The 13,328-nt window shown below is 39.2% G+C and overlaps 1 protein-coding gene across 1 annotated transcript in view; it reads right to left on the bottom strand.

Annotated features, from left to right (window-relative positions):
• Nucleotides 1–1,062: 1,062 nt before the first annotated feature.
• The window catches only part of UTP4 (UTP4 small subunit processome component), a 31,517-nt gene continuing 19,251 nt past the window's right edge, over nt 1,063–13,328 (bottom strand). Inside the window, exons 9-17 of the mRNA XM_060650326.2 lie at nt 13,222–13,318; nt 12,400–12,464; nt 11,022–11,144; nt 10,483–10,639; nt 8,353–8,459; nt 7,234–7,329; nt 3,963–4,148; nt 2,376–2,486; nt 1,063–1,260 (exon numbers count right to left, since the gene is read on the bottom strand). Of these exons, the coding sequence (XP_060506309.1) occupies nt 1,144–1,260; nt 2,376–2,486; nt 3,963–4,148; nt 7,234–7,329; nt 8,353–8,459; nt 10,483–10,639; nt 11,022–11,144; nt 12,400–12,464; nt 13,222–13,318 (1,059 nt within the window). The 3' untranslated portion in view covers nt 1,063–1,143. The remainder of the gene's footprint in view (nt 1,261–2,375; nt 2,487–3,962; nt 4,149–7,233; nt 7,330–8,352; nt 8,460–10,482; nt 10,640–11,021; nt 11,145–12,399; nt 12,465–13,221; nt 13,319–13,328) is intronic.

Raw genomic sequence — 13,328 nt, 5'->3', positions numbered from 1 at the left:
AACAATGTGAAAGCAGTAGAAGATGGAAAAGGTAAGATATATGGCAGGCTTTCTGGTCCCACCCTCCACACCTACTCTCAACAAAAATCCCTGCCCAGTGTTTCCTTAATCTTTGAAACTGGCATATTAACATATTATATATTAATATGTAAACATCAACATTAATATATAAATATTAACATAAAATATTAATATTTATATGTTAATTTAATATCAACATATTAACACTAATATTAACATATAAATGTATACAGTATATATTAATTTTAACATAAAATATATACAGTATATTATATATGTATACATTTTTGTATACATATTATGTATGTATACCTATATTATATACATTTATATATGTGTATTAGGTGAAAGATGGTTAATGAAATTAGTATCCCAAGCCTGATTTTTTCCCTTTATTGGTTTTTTTTTTTTGAGAGAGACAGCAAGAGAGAGTGGGGGAGGTGCAAGGGGGGGGGTGCAGAGGATCCAAAACGGGCTCTGTCTTGACAGCAGCAAGCCCAGTGTGGGTTCAAACCCATGAACTGCGAGACCGTGACCTGATCCCAAGTAGGACGCTTAACCGAATGAGCCGCCCAGGCACCCCTGATTTTTTTCCCTTTAAATAAAATAAATGGCTGACTGTCAGAGGCCAAAGGCTTAAGTTTTTGAGATGGGGCTTTGCGTTAAAATTCTTCCTTGAAACATAAGGCTGATTATCACTATTGGTAGTTAAGCTATCTTGAGCAAACAGGCATAGCTCCCCTGCCCTCTAGGGCAATGCTGGGCAGGTCCCCACACCTCTGCATTGGCTGCAGGCAGGAGGCTGGCAGACAGTGAAGGTCATCAGCCCTCTGAAGCAAGCCTCAGGCAGGCGTTAGGGAAGAAAAGATAAGAACCATCTTTTTTCCCTGAGATTGTGGTCTAAAGAACAAACAGGATGAAGTGGTAGCTGCTTAGAACATTATCCCAACTACAAATACCTTGGAATTCCCATTCACTTGAGTCATTGAAGGGAAATTACTGTCCATTATTTTGGAAGATAACATTCATAATGACTAGTCCTAAAGAATAACTTTGCTTTATTATCATGATTTGTGAAAACAGAGCAGACAGTTCAAGGAAGGGCACAGACCGTGCCCTATTTTAGGTCCCAAATTTCTTCTTTTTGATGGGTGGTGGGAGCTGAGCGATGATGTCATCCAGAGGCCGTTCTACTGCCACCAGTGTTCTTTCATCCAAAAGATCCATGAAGAGCAGAGGCTGTAGAGAGATGACAATGACTCTACCAGGAGTTAGGCACCAGGGCTAGTCCTGAACAGACTAACTAGAGGTAAAAGGTCAGCCTCGTTCAAGGCTGGAGTAATTGAAATCTCTGACAATCCTTCCTGCCTTAGGACTCAAAGTAGTTGGTGAAGTTGGGAACTTTATTTTTTATTTTTTAAAAGTAATCTCTATACCCAACGTGGGGTTCCAACTCACGACCTCAAGATCAAGAGTCATACGCTCTTCTGACTGAGCCAGCTAGGCACACCAAGGTTGGGAACTTTTAACTGACTTCGTTAATAATAAAAGATTTCAACAAGATTTTTCATGTTTTTCTATATAGAACATCTGTTCCATAATTTCTTAGGAATCAATGTTAAGCGACGGCTTTGGAGCCTAGATTCTTGGCAAACAGCAAGTTACAAATGCATCAAGAAACTAATCATACTTAAATAATTTACAGATGTCCCTCTTAAAAAAAAATTCTTACAGACCCCTGAGAAAATGTTCCAGGACACCCAAGGAACTCTAATCTGAGAAGCATGAAAATGGAACTTTGGAGTTGGCACAAATAGTTGTAGTATCGTAAGTTCAATGAATATTTGTTTCATATACAATGAAAAGCTTAGCCAAGAAAGTAAAAGTCACAATGACTAAATTCAATGACTTCCACTTGCCTGAAATTTATCTTGTGGACCATTCTCCAATTAGAAGTCACATTAGAAGAAGAAGAAAAAGAAGGGGGGGGGGGAGAGGGAGGACGGGGGAGGGAGTGGGACAGGGAGAAGGAGACTGAGAAGAAGGAGAAGGAGTAGTAGTAACAACCTTTCAAGGCCAGCTTTAACACAAAAACACCACCTAAGATTCAACATAATTTCTCACCACCTACGTATTTCACTTTGGGGAAGTATGATGTGCACGCCTCTAATCACCTCAAAGATAATGAAATACAAATGTAAGGAACAGACACCCTCAGAAAGGTACCTGTCTCCCCAAATCAGGTATTCTGCATATAAAATGAAGGTGCTCTTGTCTGCTTAATGTGGAGCTTATTACATTTTGATAATATCACAAGGAACCAACCGTCTAGAATATAATGCAAGATGTTTTACCTTATATATCTTAGAAATTTTAAAGGCATGGGCGGTACGCCTCCTGATGACATCTGATTCGTTCGTGGGAGGAAGAGGATTGTACAGTAAGGTTTTGTCATTTGGAAGAGGCTAAAAAGACAAAGACATACTGTTTAAATCGTCATTTTATTGGGCTTCTACAGAACAAAGGATTATAGTGACTTTTCAGGCAAACACCACCTTCCAACCTTCATATTAGACATTTTCTACCTCCCTGGCTCTCCTTACTTCAGTAAGAAAGCTGTAGCCACTCTTCCAGGTATACTGTAGAGGGTGGGAGTATGAAGCAAAGAGCATGGTATTCTATACCAGCAAGATCAAAGGGCCCAGCTGGGGATTCTGGCCAGTCTTGTCAGTAACACTTTGTGAGACAGGAACAAACTGGCATGTACAGGAGCTCAGCCCATACAGGCTCTGCTTTCTAGACTCTTGCCCCAACCAGATCATGGACAGGCCAAGTGACTAAAGTTCTCCCCAGGCCAAAACTGAAACACAAACCACCCCCACTGATGTCACTGACACCTCAAGAGATGGCGTCTGGCCAACCAAGTGATATTTCATCTCTGACTTCCTTGGGAAATAGCTCTGCCCAGCATGAGGAAGTGATGGACTTATCACCGATGCTTGACAAAAAATATGGACAGCCCTGGGCTGAGTTACAAAGAGGCAAGTGAGTGGGAGAGGCCCTTCCTGTATCACTCATCCTGCAGAAGGCACTTGTCAGCCAGCTCTGTTTCCCACGCCCAGAGGATACAGGGTCCACGAAATGAGTTCCAGTGACACATCATGCACATCTCCTTGAGAGCCATCTGTTGCTTTCCCCATGGTTCCTTCCACCCCCACCTTTACAGATACACCAAAACACTGTGCGTTAGGTGTAACCTAGGCCCAAAGTGCATTACAGGCATGGCCACAGCTCATAGGGCTCCTAGGAATAAAGTATCTGCCCAGAGAAGACATTTAAATTTGGGGTGAATCAAAATAGCAGCTGGCAGAGGGTGGAATCTAGAACTGAAAAAAATGCTCACATACCACCTGCATCCTAGCCATAAAGAACAGAATTTTCCTGGATGGGCTTTTTTCAAGACATTAAGACCAACTCTTCAAGCTTACAGTGTTTCAGCATATTCAGGCAAGGGGCAAAAGTGGTCAAGACCTCAGCCTGTGTCTCCTTTAATAAAACTGTGCTATTTATTCACTCACCCCAGGGTGCAAAGGTGTAAGTGATTCAGCCAAATCAATGGTATTCCCCATGACAGTTACCTTCTGAACACTGACCTAATCACTTTCCTCCTTAAGTTTATATGTTCATACGCAAAGCAGAGAAATGGTCAAAATCAGCAAAAACCAGTGCACAAAGGCCTCCTTCTGCCCTGGGAGCCTCACAGGCCTGAGAATGAAAATAAAGAACTCTGCAAAACAAAAGTTCCTCTCATCCAAAGAATATGTCAGGACATTTTATTGATTCTTCCTTCTCTTAACTCATACTTGTTGCTTTTAGAACTTGAAAATTCTTAAGTACAGATGAATCAGTGTGAGCACAGGTAGTAGTAGTGGAGAACTCACCAATGACTTGTCTATGATGCAGAACATATAGGCATCATGGAGAAGGATGTGCATTGGTCTCTTGGGATGAAAACTGATGTGTGTGATGGGAGTATCCCTTTGGAGCCAAAGGTAATGAAACCCTTGCTTCTGGATGGTCCGGCTCCACTCTGTATACTGTTTGTCTGGGATGCTGTACTCAAATACCTGAGAAAGGATACGATACAGGAGAAATGCACACTAGTACCCAGAAAACCTGGAAGGGTATCTCTCATTCCTAATCAGAAAATATCTATACAAAACCTGACTATATCATGCTCAGCTTTACGCTTTCTACTGTTTTTAAGTAAAACATTTTTAAGGTAAACTATGGCACAGTAAACAAAATAGCACAGAAAGGTTTACAGTGAAAAGTCACCCTGTCATCTTGACATCTCCCTTTCCCAAGAGTAGTCTATTTTGTTCTTTTTAAAATTTATTTATTTTGGGAGAGAAAGAGAGCAAGCAGGGGAGGTGCAGAGAGAGAGAATCCCAAGCAGGATCTGCAATGACAGTGCAGAGTGGGGCTCAAACTCTCAAACCAAGAGATCATGACCTGAGCTGAAATCGAGAGTCCAATGCTTTACAGACTGAGCCACCCAGGTGCCCCCAAAGCAGCCTATTTCTGTTTAAAAAATGTTTTAATTTATATCCTAGTTAGCATATAGTGCAACAATGATTTCAGGAGTAGATTCCTTAATGCCCCTAACCCATTTAGCCCATCCCCCCTCCCACAACCCCTCTAGCAACCCTGTTTGTTCTCCATATTTAAGAGTCTCTTATGTTTTGGTCCCCTGCCCTGTTTTTATATTATTTTTTCCCCTTCCCTTATGTTCATCTGTTTTGTGTCTTAAAGTCCTCATATGAGTGAAGTCGTATGATATTTGTCTTTCTCTAATTTCACTTAGCATAATACCCTCTAGTTCCATCCATGTAGTTGCAAATGGCAAGATTTCATTTTTTTTGATTGCTGAGTAATGCTCCATTGTATATATATACCACACCTTCTTTATCCATTCATCCATCGATGGGCATTTGGGATCTTTCCATACTTTGGCTATTGTCAATAGTGCTGCTGTAAACATTGGGGTGCATGTGCCCCTTCGAAACAGCACACCTGTATCTCTTGGATAAATACTTAGTAGTGCAACTGCTGGGTTGTAGAGTAGTTCTATTTTTAATTTTTTGAGGAAACTCCGTACTGTTTTCCAGAGTGGGTGCACCAGTTTGCATTCCCACAAGCAGGGCAAAAGAGATCCTTTCTCCACATCCTCGCCAACATCTGTGGTTGCCTGAATTGTTAACGTTAGCCATTCTGACAGGTATGAGGTAGTATATCGCATTGAGGTTTTGATCTGCATTTCCCAGATGATGAGTGATGTTGAGCATTTTTCATGTGTCTGTTGGCCATCTGGATATCTTCTTTGGAGAGGTGTCTATTCATATCTTTTGCCCATTTCTTCACCGGATTATTTGTTTTTTGGGTGTTGAGTTTGATAGGTTCTTTATAGATCTTGGATACTAACCCTTTATCTGATATGTCATTTGCAAATATCTTCTCCCATTCCATCGGTTGCCTTTTAGTTTTGCTGATTGTTTCCTTCGCTTTGCAGAAGTTTTTATTTTGATGAGGTCCCAACAGTTCATTTTTGCTTTTGTTTCCCTTGCCTCCGGAGAGCGTTGAGTAAGAAGTTGCTGCAGCCAAGGTCAAAGAGGTTTTTGCCTGCTTTCTCCTCGAGGGTTTTGATAGCAGCCTATTTCTTATTTACATCTTTCCAGATATTTTATGCATACAATATATGCTATTCTGCATGTTGCATTTTTCATTTAGCATTATACCATGGAGACTGACCCATGTTGATACCAATAACTTTATCTATATATCACTCTTGCCTCCTTAAAGAACACACAACAAGCCATTCACTTTCTGGATGTACCATGATTTACTTATCTCATCTGTTTAATGGACACTTATTTCCAGTCTTTCACTACTGTAAACAAGGCTGCAATGATGATCTCGGTATCAATCTTTTTGCACAACTCAAGGTTTATATCTACAGGAAGAACTTTTAGAATTAGAACTTGTGAATCGAAGATTACATGGATTTAAATTTTTTTTTACATATCTCACTGTGTCCTTCCAGCACTGTGTACTATCAACTCTACTGATCTCTGCTAATCTAAAAGATATAAAAAATTTCCCACCAGCTTTAATAACTGAAGCCCCTATGGGACCAAATGCCAGGAAAAGGCATCAGGTGGACTTATGTGTGACAAAGACAAACATGTGGCTTCACTAATCTTTCAGACTCTAGTCAAGGACAAAAACCCACAAAACTGAAATGAGAGATTTCATTTTCTAAATAGAACATATACATGTGCGTATGTGTAAGATCATACTTAATCTTTCCAACAGCTCAGTGAGGAAAGTATTATGCCCATTTTACAGATGAGAATATATAAGTATTGATCATTTCACAATGTGTTCTATAACTCAAATATTAAAAAAAATTTTTTTTTAATCTTTATTTATTTTTGACAGAGAGAGAGAGACAGAGAGAGAGAGAGCAAGCACGCGAGTGAAAGAGTACAAGCAGGGGAGGAATATAGAGAGAGGAAGACACAGAATCCAAAGCAGCTCCAGCTCTGAGCTGTCAGCACAGAGCCCAACACGGGGCTCAAACTCACGAACTGCGAGTTCATGACCTGAGCAGAAGTCGGATGCTCAACTGACTGAGCCACCAAGGCGCCCCCACAATTCGGGTACTTTAAAGATCTTCTTACAACTTGGTATGGAAAAAAGCAGTAGGCTATGCACTCATTTTGGTAAGTCTGTTACAGACAACAGACTTCACTATGGCCTGATTTCGTTATTTCAAAACTGAAGGTGAAATACATGATCTTTTCGTCATTTCAACTCTTAGGACCTTAATACCCAGTCTAACACCTGGGTCTATGTCATCTCTAGTCTATAAACAATCAGTAAAATGAGTACTTAAAAACTGCTCCTCCTTCCTGTACTTCTTTACTCTATAATCTCAGTGCTTCATCATTCCATTGTGCCCATCAAGCCAAAGGATATTACTGGCCTATAATGTACCCAGGCTACACACAAAGTTTCACTTCACACAGGAGGAAACTACCTACATATCATCCAGTACTTTTAATTAAAAGCTCCTCCAAAATTGTCATTATCTTAGCTTCCTAGTTATTATCCAGCAGAAAGGAATTAGAAAGCGCTGGTATCTCTTACCTGCTGATCAGAATGAGCAATGACAAGGTTGTTGGTATTGGGGGCAATAGCCAGAGCAGTCACAGGGAAATTATAGGCAGGTACTGTGCAGTGAAGCTGAGAACAAATGACAGACACAAAAGATAACTCTATATACCTCTTTTCAGGAATGACTCGATGGTCTAGGTCAGTTTTTAAATAGCGTTCCTTAGAACTCAAAAGAGTTCTATGGAAGCTCCCACAAACATCAGGCAGTACCCACAAATAATATACCTTAATTTTATTTAAAATTAAAAAAAAAAAAAACCCACACATTTAACGCTCACACAACTGACAGCATTTGCAGAAAACTTCAGAGTAAAGCTTTTGCTGCTATCTCTCATCTATATGAATTGTTCATAAACACATCATTGAACAAGGAATCTGTAGCTCTACAGTAAATTTAAAAGAAACTAATGCCTTGACACGGACATTTATGCAAGTTGTAAGACATGTGCAACACTACAGTGTCAGGCAAAGCTCAAAGAGCAGTACATGCTTCTGCCACAACGTCATAAAGATTAAGTTATGCAGTTAATAGACAAACTCACTAAATGTTGCAGTTTGGTATTCTATAAACTTTTGATGCTCATTCCAAGTTTTGGGTAGTTCTTAACTGATTTTTAGGATGAAGATGAAAACTTGTAAGGGATCAGTAGTAATTCAATGTGTGAATGACAAGATCATTACTGATTAATGAAAAGTATTTTCCTGTTACTCCTTTGTCAAACTTCTGTTTAATTTAAAAATACCTTGAGATTACAAGGCAAGCTGTTAAAAGAAATTGTTACGATCTGCAACTAGTCATCTGGGTAAATCAGAATTTTCCTCACCATAATATAGAAATAATCTGGATGTGAATTCATCATCCATAAATCCTTAATTTCAAAATTTTGTACAAGCGTGTTTTCACTGTTCCAATTGACTGATTTTAATGTTGCAGATTATAGTTTTGGGGCTCCAAACAAATAAAACAGGAAAAATTCTTAGTTTAAAAAAAAAAAATGTCCACTAATTTTCCAGGTCATACCAATCTGCTTTGAGTCTTGTAACTGCACGGTTAACTTCCTCTTGTTTCCTACTACTACACCCTATGCTTACCTTTAGATGTTTTATGTTGTACACATGGACTCCAGCACTGGTACCTGATGCAGCTAGCCAATTCCCATCTGGACTAACTGCCAAAAGACACATGGACTCCACTGTCCCTGTGCAGACAGAACAATAGTTAATCTCTAAATTCAGTGTCCACAGCCAGCCCTGGCCTGGATATGATGGCAAAAGTCAATTAAGACTTTTATGTATTTATTTGTTATTATTTTGTATTGTTTTTAAAGAGGAAGAAATTTTTTTTTAAGTTTACTTATTTATTTTTGAGAGAGAGCACAAGGGAGAGAGGGGCAGAAAGAGAGGGAGAGAGAGAATCCCAGGCAGGCTCTGCACCGTCTGTACAGCCTAATGCGGGCCCAAACTCACAAACCATGAGATCATGACCTGAGCCGAAGTCGGGAGCTTAACCGACTGAGCCACCCAGGCGTCCCAAGACTTTTATTTAAATCACAATTGGATAATTTGATAGTTTTGCAAGTAAGTCTTACATGTTAGTCTACTATTTTCATTTAATTAGCCATCCATCATGTAAAGAGGAGCCAGAGATAAACCTGAAGGCATCACTTGCTCAAGCCTGAGTGAGACACTGCCTACCAGAGAAATGGAGAATCAAGGCAGCAGCTACCTAAAGTCTGTATTTTAATTGCTTCAAACTCCTTTCCTACCAAATGGTTTTTAATCAAAGCTAAGGACAAACAGCAAGCTCAAAAGGCTTGACGCATATCTTTAATTTATTTGGTACCTGCTGTATATTTAGCACTAAGGGAGCATGGGCACATATGGGCCATCTTTGTCATCAAGGGATTTTAAACCAATCTGGCAAAATGAAGACTTGTGGGTTAAAAATCAAACAGTGATGTTATATGCCAAAATTTGTGCTGCAAACAACACCCCCAAAGGATGAAAAAGCTTTATAACAAGACATAAACCAGATGCTAAAGATGGGTGGAAAAGGATGGAGAACATGAGCTAAGTGACAAGGACTGGAATACACAGGTTTGAGGGCTATGAAGAAACCAGCTTGACTATAAGAGGACAAGAGATGGAAGAGGAGGAGCAAATAAAGTAGTATCTATAATGCCGAGCCTAATTTTAAGAAATGTTAAATGCCAAATACAGAGTCTAAGTTGTTTTTAATAAAAACATATACAGGCACTCAAAATACACTGTCTCTTATTTATCTGCCTCCTAACTTGTGGGTTTCTTTTCCTGTATGCTTCTGGAGCAGCTTATGAATAGTGAAAGTTTAAGTTAAAAGAGTTGATGTTTTAGGCTGATGGAGTCTAAATGACAGTGAAGCTGCTATATCTAGGGCAAGAGAGAAGGGAAAAGGCCCACGGCAAGTACTGGGTACTAAGTTCTCAATCATGAACTCAGCAACAGTTAGCTATACATAGTTACTCAGTCATGCATACTCATGCTCTCAGAGAACAGGGGTGACAGGTAATACAAATGCATGTGTAAGTTCATCTTTATTGAAAACCACCGATCAAAAAAATTGACACGTCCAAAAAATTACCTATATATAAACATCTTATCAGAAATACACAAAAATAGCGGTGTCTGAGTGGCTCCATTAATTAAGTGTCTTGACTTCAGCTCAGGTCATGATCTCATGGCTCTTGAGTTCAAGCCCCACATCAAGCTCTCTGCTGACAGCTCAGAGCCTGGAACCTGCTTCACATTCTGTATCTTCCTCTCTCTCTCTCTGCCCCTCCCCCAATCACACTTTGTTTCTCCTTCAACAATAAATAAACATTTAAAAAATTAAAACAAACAAAAAAATACACAAAAATATTAATGGCAGTTATTTCTGGGTGTCAGTATTAAGATGATTTTAACTTTCTTGCTCTGCTAAAAAACTCGAAGGGTGATGAAATTTCTGGCCCCAAATAAGGACTAAAAAAATCCAGTGAGAAAAGAGTAGGTGTAAGGAACATTTCAGATCTCATCAAGCATTTTCACCAGATATCTCCTCCTACTTTAAATTGCAAACATGTGAGTATTTACAGGGTGGGGAAGAGCATTAGGGAGCCCTGACAATGATTTAGGTTTAAAAGGGAAAAAAAGATACATCAGAGACTGACAACTCTCCCCCTTGGCCAGTTACCAAGTTCCCACCTGACTGAGGCTGGAAAGTATGCAGGTGCTTGAAGCTTCCTTCCAATAGCCGAATGATATGTAGAGACCCTTGATTTGATGCCACAAAGAGCTTTGTTGAATCTTCAGAAAACAAAATCTGAAGGGCAGAGCGAAGGAATGCTGGCATTTTGGAAACCTTGGGTGAACCAGTAGTAAAAACCAGTAAGAGAGAGAAGTGAGACCTAGAATCCATCAAAAATAATCACAGCCTAGCTTAAAAGACATTAATACTCCCTGATCTAAGGAAGCCAACTGATCAAGAAACACTAACATGCCCATTATAACCTTTCCATCCCCCCTTTCATCTCTGCAAAAGCCTATGCTTTATTGCCACTTTCTGGCATTTCCCTATTCCTCCAAAAACATAATCTATTCAAAATGGAAATAAAATACTGTTTTATAAACAGCTGTCTCCAAATAGCTTTTCATGATTCATACTCAGTATGTTCTGCTTCACACAAAAATCACACACTTAAGGAATTTTTTCTTGTTCAACCAGACATTGGGTTATCACTTACCCTTTGGAGGCTTATGTTGTCATGTTCATAATTCAACCGATAAAGAAAAAAACGAGAAGTTGTAGAATAGGCTATCCAACTTCCACACGGGGAGATACAGCTGCAAATAATGTTCTCAGGACCCTGGCAATGTCAGAAATCAGGATGAATATTCATGAAAAACTTCACTTTGTCAAGGTTCACTGTGATATGAATCCTCAAGCTGTTGCCACTCTGGCCATAACCACAAATACCTACACATAATCTTGACACACATATGCTATGTGTCACTAGGATTATTTCAGAGGTACAGCACCTGAATGGTGTGGCTTGATTTCCAAAACCAAGAACAGAGGTCTATGAATATGTGAACTTCTCTCAGCCCTTCGTGTACCTTAAAGATGCCTTCACACTAAAACCTAACTAGAAACCTGAGAAGAAAAGCATTTAATACAGTAAGGTTTTGTAGGCCAGGTGACTTGGAAAACTAATTTTCTGAGTTATGTTTGTTTCATTTTCTCTATGATACCTAACAACCTGTAAGAAATAGCAAAAAAAAAAATCTGAAAAACAAAGGAAAAGTCCAATGTAACATTATATAATTCAAAAAACTCCCAAAATATCTAATTATATGTATGTATGTATACATACATATACACTATCACACAGAAAAATACCTGGAAGGAGAAACAGCTAATCAATTAATTATTCCAGGAGAGTTGACTAGAATTTTAAGAGGCATTCAAGAATATAAACTATGAATAGTGTATAAATTCTTGATAGTAAAACTGTATTTGCAAATATTTGTGTAATTAAAATAAGGACATTTAGGGGCACCTGGCTGGCTGAGTTGGAAAAGCATGTGTTTCTTGATCTCAGGGTTATGAGAGCAAGCTCCATGTTGAGTACAGAGATTACTAAAAAAAAAAATTAGAACTTAAAAAAAAAAGACATTTAAAAGGAAATTACAAGGCAGTGTGCATGTTATATTCTCATTACTGTAGAAGGGAAGGATATACACCTGCACACATGGGTGGAAATTTTTTCTAGAAGGACATGTAAGAAACTATTGGCAGTGATTATCTCTGGAGAGTGGGACCAGGATTTGGGTAAGGAAGAGGCTCATTTCTCATTGTATACTCTTTTACCATTTCAATTTTATAAAAATACACAAGTTATTTACATAACAACAACAACACACCAATTTTCTGTATTCATTCATCCAATAAATTCTGCATGCCTTACTTATAATCACAGGAAACCCAGTTCTGTTGACAAAGTACTTCATTCAAATAATTGAAGATTTTAGACTTTTATGATGTCGACTAAGCCTCAAAATTCATTATGAGAAAACGGTTCTGGATTTCACAGCCTGGACACACAGATAAAACTTCCTTACCTTTGTCTTGAGGTGCAGCAAATGATCTGCGTCTTTAGAAAGTGGAAGGGTATCCCCATTCTTTCCTGGAACAAGAAATTTCCCTGAGTTTTTCTTCTCAAAGAAACGTTATTTGTACATTTTTCTTCTAAAAAGTCATTTCTAGGTAGAATAAAATCTCTACCACTGGAAATAAAAAAAATGTCTGACACAGTAAACCCAGTTTTCTGGGTTTATATAAAGAGGAAAGCAGTGAGTACTTTCTTAACTTCTATTTTGGTGCCTCAGATGTGGCCCATGGTATATCACTAATTCTCTGAAGCTTTAACACACAGCCAGGCAGTGAGATGGGTGGGAGTGGGGTTTGTGAGACCTCGACTTCAACTTCATTTGCTCATTTTGGAACCTAAAGCAAAACCCTCCTATCTACTATAAAACAACAGAACCCAAACATTTTCTCAACTGGTCATACAAAAAGCCACTAGACTATCACCCCAGTAAGAACCACGTGACCTCCTCCTTCTCAATGCAGGGCTGTCACCACCCAATATTAAATCTTGTCATTTTCAGCAGTGTGTTTTGCTCCCAGGGCAACCCTCACCTCCACTATGCCCTGCAGGGCACCTTACAGAATCATAAACTTTTAGCATTTGACCCAGTAACCTGCTAACAATTCTAACACTGTGAAGAACTCCTTTGGTCTCTCCTGTGGCTGGGAAAACCAGAAGTTGCCAAAGACAGAAAAATACTTCCATTTTTCCACAAGCAGAATTTCAACTGCAATTCTAATCCCTCGCTTCTCTCTCCAGTCCTCTTAGTGGCAAAGACTTTCTCTCACTGTACCTGTTGCAACTGTAGATCCCAGTCGCCACAGTTCCAAGTGATGAGCAAACTGGAAAAGGAGAAGGTGCCTCTTTTTTGAACAGGAAATGAGACGTCGCTGTATCCAA

The sequence above is a fragment of the Panthera onca genome, chromosome E2, assembly GCF_046562875.1.
Source record: "Panthera onca isolate mPanOnc1 chromosome E2, mPanOnc1 haplotype 2, whole genome shotgun sequence".
Taxonomy (NCBI): domain Eukaryota; kingdom Metazoa; phylum Chordata; class Mammalia; order Carnivora; family Felidae; genus Panthera; species Panthera onca.
This window is presented reverse-complemented; position numbering and strand designations above follow the sequence as displayed.